The sequence below is a fragment of the Muscardinus avellanarius genome, assembly GCF_963383645.1.
Source record: "Muscardinus avellanarius genome assembly, chromosome: 13".
NCBI lineage: Eukaryota > Metazoa > Chordata > Mammalia > Rodentia > Gliridae > Muscardinus > Muscardinus avellanarius.
The window spans coordinates 91,897,445-91,916,372 of record NC_137799.1 but is presented as its reverse complement, the minus strand read 5'-3'; the positions used below and the strand labels follow the sequence as shown (position 1 = coordinate 91,916,372).

The 18,928-nt window shown below is 39.9% G+C and overlaps 1 protein-coding gene across 2 annotated transcripts in view; it reads right to left on the bottom strand.

Moving 5' to 3' along the window:
- NAA35 (N-alpha-acetyltransferase 35, NatC auxiliary subunit) overlaps positions 1 to 18,928 on the bottom strand; it is a gene marked incomplete at both ends in the record, with an annotated part of 73,742 nt that overhangs the window by 21,267 nt on the left and 33,547 nt on the right. For both annotated transcript variants that reach the window (XM_080709205.1, XM_080709206.1), the window contains 2 exons: positions 6,448 to 6,507; positions 10,400 to 10,578. In XM_080709205.1, coding sequence (XP_080565331.1) covers positions 6,448 to 6,507; positions 10,400 to 10,578 — 239 coding nt within the window. The remainder of the gene's footprint in view (positions 1 to 6,447; positions 6,508 to 10,399; positions 10,579 to 18,928) is intronic.

Sequence of the window (18,928 nt, the reverse complement as noted above, 5' to 3'; positions counted from 1 at the left end):
TCAATTCTGAATAATAACCTTGCTGAATATGGCAGTTTGATTCGAAGCTGTTTTCTTCCAGAGTCTGGATTACATCATACCAATCTCTCTGGCATTCATGACTTGGGTTGTAAAGTCTAAAGTGATTTTTATTGTTTTGCCCCTGAATGTCACCCATTTTTTTGTTCTCACTGCTTTTACAATTTTTTCCTTAGCCTCTATGTTGGTCATTTCAATTATTACATGGCATGAGGAATCAAAGATCCCTCTTTAATCTTTTATTAATGATATTCTGTATGTTTCCTGTATGTGGATATCCAAGACTTTCCATGTTTGAAAAATTCTCTGAAATTATTTCTCTGAAGAGATTGCGGATACCCTTGGTCTGTGCTTCTGTCCCTTCTTCAATGCCTTTCATCCAGTAAGTTAGAATGTTTCATATTGCCCTACAGTTGTTGGATATTTAGGTTCTGTTGTTATAATATCTTCTGTATACTGTTGTTGACTGTGCTTTCAGTTTTGAATGAACTGGTCTAACAGTGATATTCTGTTTTCCATTTCATCTAATCTTCCAGAATTTCTTTCTATGGCTGTCTTCATTTATTGACTCTTTCATTCTAGGCCTCGGATTCTTTCTTTCTTTCTTTTTTCTTTTGTTAACCTACACATTATTTATTTATTTTTTTATTTTATTGGTGCACTGTATTCATACATCATAGTGGGATACAAACTTTTGTAGACATACATGCACACATCGCCCAGTCAGCCTCCATCATTTCCCCACCCCATTCTCTCCTCATCCCTCCCTCCCATGCTTGGCTTAGTGGTTGACATCTAGTATTATAGCAATTTATCCAAAATTAAAAATGATAATTTCACATAACAGTTTCATTTGTCTGATACCAAGCTTTTGATGACTTAAAGATAACATTTCAATATTTCTTTTTGCTTTCTTTCTTACCAGAGAATATTTTTTTTCTATTTTTTTTAGGTGAAACTATCATATATTTATATATTTATTTTTCAGAAAAAAAACCTATCCTAATATGGAATATGGACTCTAGATACCCAAAACGATCTTGAAAAAGAACAAAGCTAGAAGACAGATATTTTCTGATTTCAAATCATATAAAGCTACAATAATTGAAACAGTATAGTACTATTATAAAGGCAGATATATAAACCACTGAAGTTAAATAAAAGCCTAGAGCTAAATTCTTCCCTATATTGTCAAGTTATTTTTGACAAGGTTTCCACGAACATTTGGTGGTGGAAATAAAAATCTTTTAACTAAATATTGTTGAAAAATAATAATTACATGGAAAAGAATAAAATTGGACCCTTACCTAATCCCATATACAAATATTAACTCAAAATAGATAAAAGACCTAAATATAAATCTAAAGACTATAAACTTTTAGGAGAAAATTTGGGTCATAAAACCTCACAACATTGAAATTGGCAGTGATTTCTTGGATATGATTTCAATGGCACAGGCAACAGAAGAGTATACAAACTCCCTAAAAAATAAAAAACATATTGTATATCCAAAGACAATGTAAACAGAGTTAAAAGTTACTAATAGAATTGGATAAAATATTTCCAAATGCTATATCTGAAGGTATATTAATATTCCAACTAAAAATCCTAAAAATTAACAACAATAAAGGCAAACAATACAATTTGGAGATAGGTAAAAGACTAACATAAATAATGAATCTCCACAGATAACCAATCTTAGTTGTCTGTTGGATGGAAAATCTTGTTTCTCTGGTTCTGGTGTGTATTACCTATTTCTTCTTTGTAGTTAATCTCTTTGAGTATTTTCTCTAGCGCTGGTTTTGAAGACATAAATTCCTTCAGTTTCTGTTTGTCATGGAAGCTTATTTTTCCATCTAATTTGATAGAAAGTTTTGCTGGATAGGAAATTTTTGGCTGGAAGTTGTTTTCTTTCAGAGTTTGCAATATGTTACTCCAAGCCCTTCTGGCTCTCATGACTTGGTTTGGGAAGTCTGGAGTGATTCTAATTGGTTTGCCTCTGAATGTCACTTGGCCCTTTGTTTTTGTTGCCTTTAAGATTCTCTGCTTGGCTTCCACATTGGTCATTTTGACAATTATGTGGCGTGGGGATCCTCTTCTCCGATCCTGTCTAAAGGGAGTTCTATAAGTTTCCTGGACCTGTGTATCAACCTCTTGCTCTATGTTTGGAAAATTTTCTGCTATTACTTCCTTGAAAAGATTGTTGATCCCTTTGGTTTCACTTTCTTTTCCCTCCTCTATTCCAATTATTCTTAGGTTAGCTCTCTTAAAATGGGCCCATATTTCTTCAATGTCAGATTCCTGCTGTCGGATATTTTTTCCTAGATTAGAAACTATGCGTTCATTTTTGGAATGATCATCTTCTAAGAGCGAGATTCTGTTCTCCATGTGGTCTAATCGGTTGTTTGTGCTTTGAATTGAAGCCTTTACTTCATTAATTGCATCCTTTATCTCTTTTTGGCTCTCTCTGAGTTCTTTTCGAAGCACCTCTATTATTTCTACAGTTATTTTCCTCATTTGATCTTCTAGAAATCTCTGATTTTCAGTTTTATCGGGTTCTGATGTTGTGGGGTTGTGGGCATTCATTGCTCCAGTGTTATTCCTCTTTCCCATGATTCGGAAGTTTGTGCCTTCTCTGGGTTCTTCCCTTGGGTCACTATGACTTAGCTTAAGGTGCTGTGGATCTCGAGTCTGTGGTATCTCAGACCCCACTACTCCTTTACTGGGTTGTATCACAGAGTTTCCGACCCAGGGGGTCGATAGAGGCTGCTTTAAACTATGGGGGGTGCCAGGTTGCACGTTCTCCTATGGTGTGATATCTCTGCCACCACCCCTCCCCCACTGGGTCAAGTCCCTGGGAGTGCAGTACTGGGATTTCTCCTCTGTGGCCCGCAATTTGACTCACTGTTCTTGAGTACGCAGATGTAGTCGTACTGGACTCGGTGAATTCGCTCCTGCTGCCGCTGGTGGCAATATGGCGCCACTGCTACGCCCTCGGCCGTGAGGCTGGTGTATTTCTTCTTGGTTTTGAGTTCCACTCTGAGTCCCTGCAGCGTGTGCTGAGCTCAGCCACTGGGAGCTTTAGATGCTCCCTGCGCCGAAAGATCCCGCCTGGCTGTTCCGCAGCGGCTCACCTCGGCTTGCTGTAGCCATCCGGTGAATTCACCGTTGCCGCCGGCAGTATGGCACTGCTGCCGCGTCCTCGGGCGTGAGGCCGGTGTATCTCCTCTGTGGCTCTGAGCTCTGTTCTCAGTCCGCTTTCTCTCTGGAGCCTGGTGATTTTTTTGTTTCTCTGGTGATGGTGTTTTCTGGCTATGAAAGGCGCTGATTTTGTGGTAATGGAGATTGGTTGTTAGCGGGGCTCTTAAGCCCCGCTTTTCTCAGTCGCCATCTTCCCGGAAGTCCTCGGATTGTTTCTTAACGTCTCAATTTCCTGTATATTTACTGTGAGGCTTTTCATCATACTGAAGATCAGGATTTGGAATTCTTTTTCTTGCATTTCGTGTAGGTCAGTATTCATGATTTCCCTTATTTCCTCACCGTTCCTCATTCTCATAGCTTCAGAATTCTCACATTAATGTTTTTGTTGGTATTTTGTGAGTCATCCCTGATAGGTGCTGTTCTAGATTGCTGTTGGAAGAGATAGTTCCAGCTGCCGCTCACCTTTTGAGATTAACCCTAAAGACTGTTTCTACTATCACTCCACTATTGTTCCATTTGTAGATCGTCAATAATGTGTTTCTCTGGAGTTCCTTCTGCTTGCTCTTAAGCTGGCATTGATAGGTTTCAGGTGTAAGGTCAGGTATTCTGTCTCCTCTACCTTTATAAAGAGTCGTCTCAGCGGTGTGACCGATGCATTTCCTAACCCTTGACGTGCAGGCTCCTGGGGTTAGTTCATCCTTATTGTCTGGCTGTCCTTTCCTGTGGATCGCCTCTCTGATCCAATCTTACCGTAGGGATTTAGAGGTGACAGCAGGTTCATGCACAGGGGAGTAGTGTTGTTTCTAATGGTGAGGGTTCAGGGAGGTGGGAGGAACTGGGGGAATGGATACAGGAATAGGATAAAGTAGAGGATTTGATTAACTTAAATAAGACTAAGTATTATAAGGTAGTGTCTGGCTGAGATGAGAGACTGAATATACAGAAGGATTCTAATAGTTACTATGGAGTATTTTGGTATGGAAATATGAAATAGCTTGAATATAAAACAAGGAGATACAGAAAGAGAAAAAAAGTTTTGAGAAAAGAGAGTAGATAGGACAGAGGAAGTTTATAAAAGGAATGGGAGAAGAAACAAACATCCATAATACAATAACAAGCCACAAAACCTAACAATAATAACAAGAGTGAAGACAAAACCAACCAACCAAAAAAGAAAAAAGAAAACTAAGTTACAGTGAGAAAGAAAAGCAATAGTGCCAACTTACACATACAGGGCTCATTTAATGTCTAGTCACTGTAGTAGATTCTGGAGCATGTTTCAATCTCTCTCATTTGCTCCGTAACCTGTTGTCAGTTTCTGAACCCACTTCATGAGTGTGTGTGCTCCTCTCTCGCTTCTCACCGCTTTGTGTGTCAGGGTGGCGGTGTCACCTTAAATGGGTTCTGTGTGAGCACAGGGCTCTGTGCTTTCCAGACCTGGGCCTGCACCTCCCTACTCGCACCAGCAGAGGATGTCCAATGTAATCTCAGAGCAACCCCCTGTGAATCTGTGATGATACTGTGCCCTGGGCGCTCTGGGCCTTTCCTGTGTCTCTGTAGGTTATAACTTAATCACCTCAAGGGTGTACCACCCAAACTTAGCCTGTAGGGGCCCCTGGGGCTGCTCTGCTGAGAAACACTGTTAGCTTACTGTCCTGTGGGCCCCGGTGCGGCTGTGCATGGCGAGTTCTGATGAGCACATGAGCTTTTGGCTCTTCTTCTCCATTCCTGAAGTGTGGTGCTGGCCGCTTATGATGTTAGAGTTCTGCCACAGATTGCCTCAAGTCTGTGGTTTTCTTTCCAGGATTTCTTGGGAATGTGAAGCCAGATGCGGCTTGGGCCACCACAGCAGGTCAGTCCCATGATTGGGCTCTTTGCTACTGATCTCGCATTCTGACTATTGGATTTTATTCTGCAGTGGTTCCCTTTTCTGTTTTCATTCATATATATCTTCACTACTTTTTTTGTCTGGGAACTGCCTTCTCAGTAGTTGATTTGCTATGTCTTACAGTCGCTATTTTCTCCTCCTCCATATTATTCATTTTGAAACAGGGTCGGTCTCGCTAAGTTGCAGAGGACCTCACTAAGTAGCTGAGGTTGCTGTGATCCCAGATCCTCCCATCTCAGCCTCCCAAGTACTGGGATTATAAGCATAAACCACCATGTCTTGGTTGCTTTTTTCATTCTTGACATTAATCATTTGTATCTTTTTTGTGTGTGTGTGGTACTGGGGATGGAACCCAGGGGCATTCTCCCTCTAAGCTACACTCCCAATCCTATTTTTTATTTTGTAACAGGGTCTCAGTGAGTTGCAAAGAGCCTCACTAAGTAGCTAAGGCTGTCTGCCAACCACGATCCTCTGGTCTCAGCCTCCTGAATGCTGGGATTACAAGCGTGTGCCATCACACCTAGCCCATATCTTTTCTTTTTCTTATTCTGTATGGTTCGAGATTCATCAAACTTATTGATATTTTTAAAGAACCAACTTTTGATTGATTTGGTTTTATCAACTATTTTTCATATTTTACTGATTCTTTCTCCTCTTTTTTGCTTGCTGTAATTTTATCTTTTTTTCTAGTTTAAGTGAGAGCTCAAAATATTAACAAATTGTTCTTTTTAAAATATAAACATTCAATGCTATAAATTTCCAGGTAAAAATTGCTTTCATTATATCCCACAGATTCCCATGTTACATTTTCATTTTCATTCAGTTAAAAATATTTTTATTTTCAAATACAACTTTGTTTTTGACTTGTGAATTACTTAGAATTCTGTTGTTTAATTTTTAGATATTTGGAGATCTTTCTACATATTGTCTACTGGTCACCTCTTTAATCCTAAAACGGTCACTTTGTTTTATAATTATTAAGGTTTTATGGCCAAGACATGTTCTTGATAAATGTCTAAAACTAAATGTGGAATATCTATTTTTGTTTTGGTATTGGGAATTGAATCCAGCGGCCTTCTAACTCCAAGCTATACAGCAGCCCTTTTTATTTTGAAACAGGACCTTGTTAAGTTCCTGAGATTCTCACTAAGCTGCTAAAGCTGCCTTGAAACCTGTGACTTTTCCTGTCTTAGCCTCCCAAGTACTGGGATTACATGTGTGGGCACCTATGTCCAGCTGTGATATCCTTTAAAAGCATCTATCTTCAGCTCTTCAGTCAATAAAATCATGTCACTACACATATAATTTAGAGAGGAATTTTGATACTAAGTGAAACTTACTTGTAACAAAGATCTTGAAAGAACACACGGTGATTGTTCACTAAATTCACAGAAAAAATCCTAATAGAGAAAAGACAGTAACAATAGATTAAAGATTAAAAATGTTTGCAGATATAATTTTCAGAAATGACATATTACTAGTTAAAATATGATAAAGATCATTTCTATAATTATATAAAAGATATGAGATAATTATAGAGCCTAAAGTTGAACAATAATAGAATTGTATGGATACCAATATACATTTGTATATCATAAAAATAACATCAATAATAATTAACTATATAATGGTAGAACTTTAGTAACCAGGTCAACTGGACTCTCATTACTGACTGTTTCTGACTGTGTAAAAACCAAGATACAGACTTGCACAGAAGGGAAGAAAGATTACAAAGTTCACTGGAATATTAACATCTACAGATAGTGATAATTCATCACCTTTATGATAATCATATTTCTCTGCATACTTCCAATTTGTAGTTAAAATGTACATATTTTAATATTTGGATTGCAGATTGTTAAAGATAGGTCTCTAGGCTTGGGGACACCTAAACCATTGGCACTGCCTCAGGCTGCCAGTGAAAAATAAATAGGACTTACAGGCTCCTCTCCTGGAAAGAGACAGAGTCACCCAGATGGCTACCCTGTGGGAAACGCCTGCTGTCAGTCAGGGTGGGCAGCCCTGTCCTCACTCATCAGTAACTCAGAGCCGTCCATCTCCATCCCAGAAAGGCAACGCTACTGAACAAGGGCACTCCTTGTCTCTATATGTAAAGCAACGCTACTGAACGAGGGCACTCCTTGTCTCTATATGTAAAGCAACGCTACTGAACGAGGGCACTCCTCGTCTCTATATGTAAAGCAACGCTACTGAACGAGGGCACTCCTCGTCTCTATATGTAAAGCACTTAACACAAGTTGGGGAGAGTGCTGGGAAAGGGGAGAAAAAGAAGGGGAAGCCAGGAGTAGAAAAAGGTGAGAAAGGAAGAAGCTCCTTAAGTCTCCCTAGTATGCATGTGTGTACCTATATTATTTGATACTCCTAGCCTTTATTCTCAAAGAGGGTTTTACTAAGTTGCTGAGGCTGGCCTTAAACCTGCAATCCTCCTATCTCAGCCTCTAAGTACTTAAGTACTTAGATTACAGGGATGCATGATGGTGTCCGGCTCCCTAGCTTAACAACAAAAAAAAGTTTTCTTTTTCTCCTTGAAGTACAAAGGCCCCTGTTTACCACCTCATGACTTGACCTTTTCAAGCACTACACTGTAAATTCTTTTTTTTTTTTTTTTTTTTGCAGTTCTTGGGATGGAACCCAGAGGCATTGTACCTTGACCAACACTTCAAGCCCTTTTTATTTCTGAAACAGGGTCTAAGTTGTGACAGGCCTCACTAAGTAACTGAGGCTGTCTGTGAACTGCAATCCTCCAGTCTCAGTCTCCCAAATGCTGGGATTATTACTAGTGTGTGCCACCACGCCCAACAATTCTCTCCTCTTTTAGAGGAGAGTCTATACTTTTCAATTATGCTTGCTATCTTTATGATCATTCATTCTAGCTTTTATTAGCTTCTCTTCTTCATCTCAAGTATGAATGCCCCTTATCTGCTTTTATTTCTATACTTATTCCCAAACTCATGACCTCCAAGTTTAAATGGATATTTTACCAAAATCTACCAAGTTTCTCTTGTACTACCAGAGCCTCAACCCAAGGGACATCTATTACCATGCCTGGCTGGAAACAGGGTCTCTTAAGCCAGCGTAGCTGGCTTTGAACCTGCATGATCCTCCTGTTTCCGCCTCCCAAGCGCGGGGATTGCAAGCGCGCACTACCACGCCCGGCAAATTACTGTACTTCTAAATGAATTACTAGGAGAGGAACGTGTGTTTTTGTTTTTGTTTTTGTGTGCCAGGGATTGAACCCGGAGGCATTCTACCTCTGAGCTATACAGCCCCAGCCCTTTTTATGTTTTATTTTGAAATAGGATCTGACTAGGTTGCTGATAGTCTTGCTAAGTTGGGCTGTCAGTTCTACTTTGAATTCTTAGTAATATATTTAGTTCAGCTGGCGCTGGGATCTAACTAGATCCCTGCGGCCTCGAGGAACAGAGTATAGTGGCAACCTGCAACCACAAAGGAAGGCTGCACAGAAAAAATGAACAGAGGCTGGGAATTATGTGCCTGAGGACGCAAATCTGTAAGTCAAATGCTGGTGTATGCACTTAGCGTACTTCCGTCCTAAGAAAACAGCATGATCTTGCATATTTTCTAGCTTCTTACTAACTTATATAAGCCGTTTTACCTTTACAGTAAAAAGCTCTATCCTTGAATGTTTAAATGTTATTGTGTGTGTGAGGGGCACTGGGGATTGAAGCAAGGGGCATCCTTATTTCAAGCTACACCCCCAGACCTATTTTACTTTTATTCTGAAACAGCGTCTTGCTAGGTTGGTGAGTGTCTAACTACTTGCTGAGGCTGTCCTCCAACCTGGGATCCTCCTGTTTCAGCCTCTCAGGTACTAGGATTACAGGAATGCACCACCACACTTGGCTAATGTTCTTAAAATAAGCCCTGTTTCTCTATATTTTAAAATATTAAAAAAAAAAATCACGCAAGGCGTGGTGACACACACTTGTAATTCCAGTACTTGGGAGGCTGAGACGGGATTGAGCAGGTTCAGCTACTTAGTGAGGCTCTCAACTACTTAGCCAGCCTCAGCTACTTAGTGAGGCTCTCAACAACGTAGTGAGACCCTGTTTACAAATAAACTATAAAATAGGTCTGGTTGTGTAGCCCAGAGGTAGAAAGCCTCTGGGTCCCCCCCCCCCAAAAAAAATCACATAAACCAGTCACAGAAGCTTAAAAAATGTGGATACCCAGCCAAGCGTGGTGGTGCACGCTTGTAATCCCAGCATCCAGGAGGCTGAAACAGGAGGATTGCAGATTACGGACAACTTCAGCTACTAAATGAGGCCCTTTGCAACTCAGTGAGACCGTTTCTCAAAAATAAAAATAAAAAGAATAGGGCTGGGTATACGTATAGCTCGAAGGCAAAATGCCCCTGGGTTCCATCCCCAGTACCGGGGGGGAAAAAAAAAAAAAAAAAAAAAGTACATACCCTTTCAGCCAGCAATTTCATTTTTTAGAAACTTATCTTAAGGGGGAAAGAAACACATAATATAAAGATGAGCCAAAAACAACAACCTGTAATGGAAGACTTGAGTATCAGTCATTAAAATAATACAGGTATGTTTATTTGTTGATATGAAAAGGAAAATGTCCATTAACAGGTTAGTGATTAAAACTAGGTGACTGTTTACCAAACACCATGATCCTATTTTTTATGCAAAAATATGCACATATGAATATATGCACAAACACACATATACACATCCCTGTAAAAAGGTTTTAAAGTCAGAATCCAGGGTTCAAGCCCTATTCTTAAAACCTTGAGTGAAATACCTAACCTGCAAGGTATTTAGTTCCTTCATCTCTAAAATGAATTTAGTTCCTTAATCTCTAGAATGAATAGTATAAAACCTTTACTAAGATTAAATATAGCCGGGCGTGGTGGCGCACGCTTGTAATCCTCGCGCTTGGGAGGCTGAGACAGGAGGATTGCACGGGTTCGAAGCCAGCCTCAGCTACTTAATGAGGCTCTCAGCAACTTAGTGAGACCCTGTTTCCAAATAAAATATTAAAAAAAGGTCTGGGAGTATAGCCCAGAGGTAGAAAGCCTCTGGGTTCCACTCCTAGTACCACAAAAAAATTAAATATAATATTGATATATATATACACATACATATGTATATACACACACTCAATGAATTTTTTAGCTATCAGAGAAAATAGGTAAGCATTACTTATTATTATTTATCCTTCAGACAGCCAGTTTCTAAAAAATGATAAATTATTATTAAACAAAAATTAGACTCCAGAAAAGAGATTTGTACTTACCAGGATACAATGTAAATTTGTTAGATTCACAACCTCACAGACAGTTTTTATTCTATCTATTAATCTTGCAAAATAGTTGACCATTTCTTCCCTTTTAATTATTTTTGCATATCGAGGGAAGGTAGGTGGAAGTAGCCTCTGGTTAACAAGGGGCTCAAAACCCATCATAATTGGATGATCTAAAAGGAAAAAAGAAAGGGGAAAAAAATTTTCAATGTTTCTTTGAATTTTAAACTGTAACTACTATTAAATATAAAAAGAAAAATGCCAGTTTCAAAGATACCTCTAAATAAATCCTAAACACAAAATCTTATAAATGGATTTTATAATCTATAACACCAATATGCCTACATACACATTTTTCTTAAATGAAATAAGCAAACTCAATAACTTCAAAATTGTACTTCCTACCTATATGATGGTGGTTGTGATGAAAAACTCCATGCCAAGAATGTGGTAATACAGGTTTAATATAGTTTCTCAAAAAGGAGAAACTGTCCCATTAAACCATGTAATTGTGAAGAAATGTAAAATGGGGACACACATACCAAATGTAGGTAGCCAGCTGTGGCGATGTGCGGTTGGAGGCCAGCCTCAACAACTTAGTGCAACCGACTGGGGGTAGAACTCAGAGGAAGAATGCCCCTGGGTTCAATCCCCAGTACCAACAACAAAAATGTCAGCTCTTCTTCCCTTCCATTACTGAAGAAGAGTATCAACTCAAATTTAGCTACATAATAATACCAAAGAGCAGAGCAGCCCCCAGGTCCCAGTGAGCCCTGAATGCATTTGATGCCGAGATGTGATTATAGAAATCCACAATGTTTTAAAGAGACCTGAGGGTGAATTCTTTTTTCTCATTTTCTGCTAGAGATCTCACTTCTCAGTTAGTAGAAAGCTCCAAATAAGGTCTTTCTCGACTTGAAATTTAAAATGAGGATGTCAGAAGTCACTTTATGTTTTAGATTCAAAGTTAACAGTTTCAGATGCCAATGAAAGATAAATGAAAGCTGAACAAAATTTATTACTAAGAATTCAAAGAAGAACTGACAGCCCAATTATAACAACATTCCTGAGGCTTACACTATGACTCTTCTTTAGGATTCTTTGAACAAAGGTGTTTCCTAAGGTTCTTAGACTTCTTCCTCTTCTCCACATTAACTTCTTCCTGGTGTGACTTACATTTATGTAAGTTCCAATATAACTGATGAATACCAGACTAAAATCCTTAGCTCACCATCTTTCTTCTTGGAAAGTCTATAATTTTTAACTGCATAAATGAAATTCTACCTTGATATCCCAAATCATCTCAAAAGGGATATGTAAAAAAAAAAAAAAATCTTCCCGCTAACATTTTCCCTCTCCATATGTTCCCTTTTCGAGTAAAACCCAAAAAAACACAAACCCACTATTCTCTTCTCGCTGCCTCATCTCCTCACTTAGTATCACCTGAGGACTCTATCTAATGTCTACCGTATCTGTCCGCTCTTCACTCTTAGTGCCCCTACAACAGTCTAACGGCAGTGACTGCTCCTCCATTAAGTTGATCTTACACGGGCTGCTTCAACTGTTCTACCTGAAATACAGCCTGACTCCATTTCCTCACTCCAAACTTTTCACTCCCTATCCTATACAATACAGATTCTCTGGGACTGTACTGACAAGTGCTCTACAATTTCCTTCGACTCATACAGAACAAACAAACATTTTAGCAAACTCCAACATAAAATTATGCACTGTCAAATTTATTCTATGGGAACTACTTTACAAACCTATCAATTGTAAGTAATTAATAGAAAATTCCATCTGACTGGTAGAATTTCCAATTCTGAGTGCCCACTTGCAGTATATTTCACCAGTGCATCACTCCATAAAATGTTTGTTGTTTTTCATTTGAAGCCAGGCATGGTGGCACACACGTGTAATCCCAGGCCTGGGGAAGCTGAAACAAGACGATCGAGGGTTCCTGACCAGCCTCTGCTACTTAGTGAGGCCCTGTTTCAAAATAAAGAATAAAAAATAGGACTGGGGGTGTAGCTCAGAGGTAGAATGCCCCTGGGTTAAAACACAATTGTTTTCATTAGATAGCTGGGTGCAGCGGTGCACGTCTGCAATCTCAGTGAGTCAAGAGGCTGAGGAAGGAGGCTCCAACCTCAAGGCAGCCTGGACAGTTTAGGGAGGCGCTAAATCAAAACAAACGTCTTTTAAAGGACCAAGGGTGTGAATCAGTGGCGGAGAACCCCTGGATTCAATCCCCAATGGCAAAAAAAAGGCAAACCAGTTATATCTCATAAATGAGCTTAATAAAATTCTTTAATGTATTTTCATATTTATATCTGTATCAAGAGTTCTGGTTTCATTTTTTTCTGAAAATCATCTTTTACCATTCCCTAAGCACCATAAACTATAAGTAAACACAGTGACCCATAAATTACACAAATTATTTTCTCTACCTGTAAAACATACCTTTTATTTTTAGCCTGGAAAACTTGATATAGCTTCAGTTCTTCTCCCTGATCATATACTAAATACTACCTGAAGTTATCACTGAACTAGATCCTTAGGTCCCTTTCAGACCTTATGAAAACAAGTGGCTTGCGTCCCAAACACCCAGCCCCTAACAGGTACTGAATATGTTTACTGAATCACAAAATACGAAACACACCTGAAATAAAATGGAAACCAGGTGTGGTGGCACATGCCTGTAACCCCAGTAAGTAGGAGGCTGAGACAGGAGGATCACAGGTTCAAGACCAGTCTCAGGACTTAGCAAGACTCAGCAACATAGTGCGACCCTATTTCAGAACAAAAATTTAAAAAGGGCTAGGGAGCCAGGTGTGATGGTGCATTCTTGTAATCCCAGTACTTGAGAGGCTGATACAGGAGAATCACAGGTTTGAGGCAAGCAACTTAGGCCCTCCAAAACTTAGTTAAGACGAATAAAAACAGGACTAGAGATGCAGCTCTAGGATAGAATGCTCCTGGATTCCATCCTCAGTACCACACATACCACACACAAAAATAAATAAACAAACAAACAAACAAACAAATAAATATAAGATTAAGGGCTGGAGTGTAGCTCGGAGGTAGAAGGTCCTTGGGTTTAATCCCCAGTACAAAAACAAAGGAAAGAAAAAAAAAGACTGCTACCAGTCTTTTTAAATAAAATTTTAAGTTCTGATTTTAATACTTCATTTAACGCAGTAAAAGTAGCAGCAACAATGCTATAGAAGCTTCTTGACCACAACAACATAAACAGGTTTTGAACTTTACTGACAAATGCACGTATCCAAATACTTAAATAGTACATTTTCCTTACTGTTCCTCAAAGCATTCTAACACTCATCTAAAATTATTACCCATTAATATTCTTTTAAATTTATTTTGGTGGCACTAGGAACTGGACCCAAGGAGATTCTACCACTGAGCTATCTTCCCATTATAGCCTCCCAAGTACTGGGATTACAAGTATGTGCTACCACACCTAGTTTTTTAGGTGTGTGTGTGTGTGTGTGTGAGAGAGAGATTAGAGATTGAGTCTAAAAGCACTCTTCCTTAGAGCGACAGCCCCAGCCCAATTTTATTTTTTATTCTGAAACAGGGTCTCAGAGGGCCTCACTAAGTTGATGAAGCTGTCTTTGAACCTGTGATCCTCCTGTCTCAGCCTCCCAAGTACTAGGATTATAGATGTGCACCATTGTGCCCAGCTACTGCATTCTTGATACACAGATTTTTTTCGTCTCTATACCACAAGTAGAAGATGAAATGGACAATACTCACTCATAAAAACCTTTATTAGCAAAGAAAAGAGTAAATACTAGGGGGAAATGAACAACGAATACAATATATTCTGTACATTATTATACAAACTCAAAAGTACAGTATAAAACAATATCAAGTCAAGCATGATGGTACATGCCTGTAATCTCAGTACTTGGGAGGCTGAGACAGGAGAACTGCAGGTCAGCCTCAGGAATTAAATGAGACACTCAGCAACTTAGTGAAGACCTTGTTTCAAAATAAAAAATAAAAGAGGGCTAGGCATATACAGCTCAAAGTGAATGTCCCCTGGCTCAATCTCCAGTAAAACACACACTCCCACACCAAAATAACCCGCTAACCAGTACTGATTTCTGAAACTAGTTCAGCTGTCCTTTCACACTATAAGGCATCCCGAAGAACCCTTGACCTCTTCTCACTGGATGCTACTCGTACCACTGCCCCAGTTGTGAACTGAAATACGTACCTAAGCCACACGTCCCTGGGTGGGCCCAACAGAGAACCACTCACCTAGACAATACAGTCAGTAATTATAATTTACTGTGGCTATACCAGGATGCAACAAGAACACCTAGCCCATTGAAAAATTAGAGGAAAGAACTACTGGAAGTGAGGACTAAGGAAAGACCAAAAGGATGGAAAGCCAGTCAAAGGAGAAAATATTACTCAGGACAAAGTATTCCAAGCATATCTAATACATATATGCACTTCTATCCCCTCACTTAACAATATAGTTAAACTTCTGGTTATGACTAATATTCAACACATGCACTGTTTTGGTTAAATGATATTCACATCTAGGCAAACTTTTGTTTCATTTTTGTTTTGTTTCTTAACACTTAATTCAACCACAAACCATTTGCAAATTCCCTCAATTTCTTGTAAATGTGGGTCAGTCCTCTGTGTTTGCAGATTTCAGTTTCGAGGGTTCAACAGCCAGTGACTGTGCAGTACATATACGATGTTTGTATGTGTACTGAGCACGAACAGACTTTTGTCAAATCCCTTAAAAAATACACCATATAGCATTTACGTTGTTAGGTATTACTAGTGATCTTAAATCTAAGAGAGAATATGCATAGCTTATATGCCAACACTATGCCCTTTGGGGGGGGTGTGGTGCATGCAGTACTGGGGACTGAACCCTGGGCATTCCACTTCTGAAGATACCCCCAAGGTCTATTCTATTTTTTACTTTGAAACAGGGTTTCACAAAGTTGCAAAAAGCTTTGCTAAGTTGTCGAGGCTGGCCATGAACCTGTGATCCCCCTGCCTGAGCCTCCCAAGTACTGGGACTACAGCGTGCAACTACTGTGCCCAGCTATCCCGTGCCATTTTACAGAAGAGACATGAACAGCCAAGGATTTTGGTTACCACAGGGGTTCCTGGAACCAAACCCTTTAGATACCAAGGGAAGCCTGCATTTCTTGTAGGACATCTTCCCTCAGTTTTGTGAGTCTACATCCAGACTGGGCCTCCATACATGGTGTATGGCTGTTGTCTGTGATTTCCCTTTACCACCATCCTAGGGATTTCCTTCATTATTTTCATGTTAATTCCATGCTTTCCTTTTTCTTCATTTATTGCCTTGTTTTAGTGGACTGTATCTTCCAAATTTTGGGGGGAAGTAAATATTCTGAGACTATTTAATTGCCTAAAATTCCTTCCTCAAAATGTTTTTATATTAGAAACCATTTCCCCTCAAAAATTTGAAAAGATTACTCCAGTGATTTTCTTTTACCCACAACTCTGAGATACAATTAACAAACCCTATAAGTAACCTATTTACATTATACCATTCTATGGTTTTTAGTATAATCAGAGTTTTGAAACTATCGCCACAAAGTTAGAAAATTTTCATCACTCCAGGAAGAAACTTTGCACCCATCAGCAGTCAGTTTCTCACATATCCACCTCCGCCCACAATCCTAAAGAACTACGAATCTACCTTATGCCTCCCTGAGCTGATCAGTTCTGGACATTTAAATGGACATCACATAAAATGTGGCCTTTTATGATCTGCTTCTTCCACCTGACCATAAACATGATGTTTCATTTCTGGGACTCAATTCTGTTCTATGCCACTGACATATTTCCTCCTCTGTCCATCCAGCACCCGCGATCCTGATCACTAGGCACTGAGATGCAGGAAGCGTGGTCTGCTTCACCGATGGCTGCTTCCACCGCTGCTGCTGAGGCCTGTGAGGAGTGTGGTCTTGTCTTGTAACTTGCTTTTGTCTCTTTCAAACCTGAGGGCCTTTTATTTACTGTTACAGTTTGTAACTTCATTATTCAATGCCTTGAGGGAAAGGCTTATTTTCAGAGCTGGGAGTGCAGCTCAGTGGTAGAGTGCTTGTCTAGTATGTACATGGCTCTGTGTTCAATCCCCAACACTGCAAATGAAACCAAACAAAAACCAAAACAATTTTCATCCTGTCTGTGCTGGGTGACTCTTTACTGTCCCTCTCTTACTTTGTAATAACAGAATAAAAACATTTGTGGACTCACTATTATTTTTCTGTGGTTCTGGGGACTGAACCTAGGGCCTTACACATAAAACTGAGCCATATTCCCAGCTTACTGGCTCCTTCAATCTAGATATCTGTATCATTTTATTCTAGGAAGTTTTGTTTCCTCTTAATAAAGTGGACTGAAGGGACCCAGGGGCCTTCTGCCACTGAGCTATGGCTACAGCCCCCTCCACCTCCACCGCCCTATTTGCGGTACTAGGGATGTAAGGGAGGGAGGCTTTCTACCTTCAGGGTACACTCCCAGACATATTTTATATTTTATTTGGAAACGGCGTCTAACTAAGTTGCTGAGAGCCTCACTAAAGTAGCTGAGGCTGATTCGAACCCGCGAGATCCTCCTGCCTCTGCCTCCCAAGCACGGGGATGACAAGCGTGCTCGGCGCCCTCTTGTTTTTTGAGGCAGGGTCTCACTAAGCTGCGCAGTGTGGCCTTGGACTTCTGAGGCAATGGCCTTGGCATCCCATAGCCAGAAGCACGGGGGCCGTCCCGTTCCGTACTTAGATGCTCGCTTTCTTTCTCTTCAACTGTGTCTCATATCCCCTCAAGCCAGAATGCCTCTGTTCCTTACTATGGCCTGTAAACGTTTAGTATTCTGAGGTTAAAGAAGTCACCCAACAAGATGGAGAAAACCTCTGCTTCTGAACACATTTTCAACCAGTTCTCCTGTCTTTACCTTAACTCTCATCCTTACCTCCTGGTAACATACTAGTGATGGAGCCTTTAAAGGGATCCATGAAGAAGATGGGCTGCCGGAGGCTTTGCCTATCAGTGAGGCTGAGAATTCTAGTATTTGGAGATGACGATGTGTCGTTTTATTTTATAGTTTCTAATTTTTGCTGCTACTGTCTCCTTTCCTGCACTTTTCCTCATGTCTGTTTTTTTTTTTTTTTTCCCTATCTTCATTGTTTCTCTGGGGTTTCAGGAGGTAAATGCATCTGCTTAATCTACCAACTGCACGTTTTTACACTCTTCAACAGCTGGACCACTGCCACTAACCTACCAACTTTAACCAGACGTTATTTATTTATTTATCTATTTATTTTTTGCAGTACTGGGGATGGAACTCAAGGGTATTCTACCTCCAAGCTGTCCCCCCTCCTTGGTCCTATTTTTTATTCTTTATTTTGAAACAGGGTCTAAGTTGCAGAGGGCTCACTAAGTAACTGAGGCAGCCTGCGAACCTCAATCCCCCTGTCTCAGTCTCCCCAATGCTGGGAAATGCAGGGATTATAAGCGTACGCCACCACACCTGGCCCCAGACAGCTTTTGTGTGTGAGAGATACTGGAGATGGAACCCAGGGGCATTCTACCTCTGGGAGGCACCCCCAGTCCTATTTTTTATTCTTTATTTTGAAACAGGGTCTCACTGAATTGCAAAAGACCTTAAAAAGTAGCTGAGGCTGGCCTCAAACCGCAATCCTTCTGTCTCAGCCTCCCAAATGCTGGGATTACAAGTGTGTCCCATCACACCTGGCCCCAGATAGCTTTAAATTGAAAAACATTGTTTATTCCCATGAGCAACTGTTGATGGTGGCCATCTAATGGGTAAACTAGAACTCACAGAGAACTACAAGAAGATACGGCAGAGAACTATATTTGGAGAAGTGGTACCTGGAAAGCCTTATTGCAAGAGATGATCTGAATGCCTTTTGTGTGTAATGTGGTACTGGAGTCCATTCCCTGGGGCATTATTCTACTTCTGAGCTATACCCTCAGCACTTTCATTTTTTGTTTTGAAACAGGGTCATGCTATGTTGCTGGGAGTCTTGCTAAGTTGCTGAGGCTGGTATCAAACCTGTGATCCTCTTGTCTCAGCCTCCTAAGTACTAGAATTATAAGCATGCACCACCATGCCCAGTGTTAATGCCATTTTTATGTTACTCTACAGATATAAGAAGTATAAAATTCGAGAGAGAACAAAAAGCAGTTATTAGCTTAACCGATTCTCTGTCCTTTGTTCTTTCAACAAAGGTATAACCCAAGTTTCTGAATCCAGCAACCATGAGTAATCACATTATCCCTAAGTTTCAATACATGCTTACAAAAATGACTTCAAAATTTGTTTTCTATTTTCCAAAGTAAAATATTGACTATACTAGGACTGCCCCATCTCGTCACATCAAGAAATAAATTTTCTCTGTGCTATCCTCTCATCCACCTCCCAAACCACTTCTGCATCTTGATATTAACATTCACTGAATAAACCCACCAGCAAGTA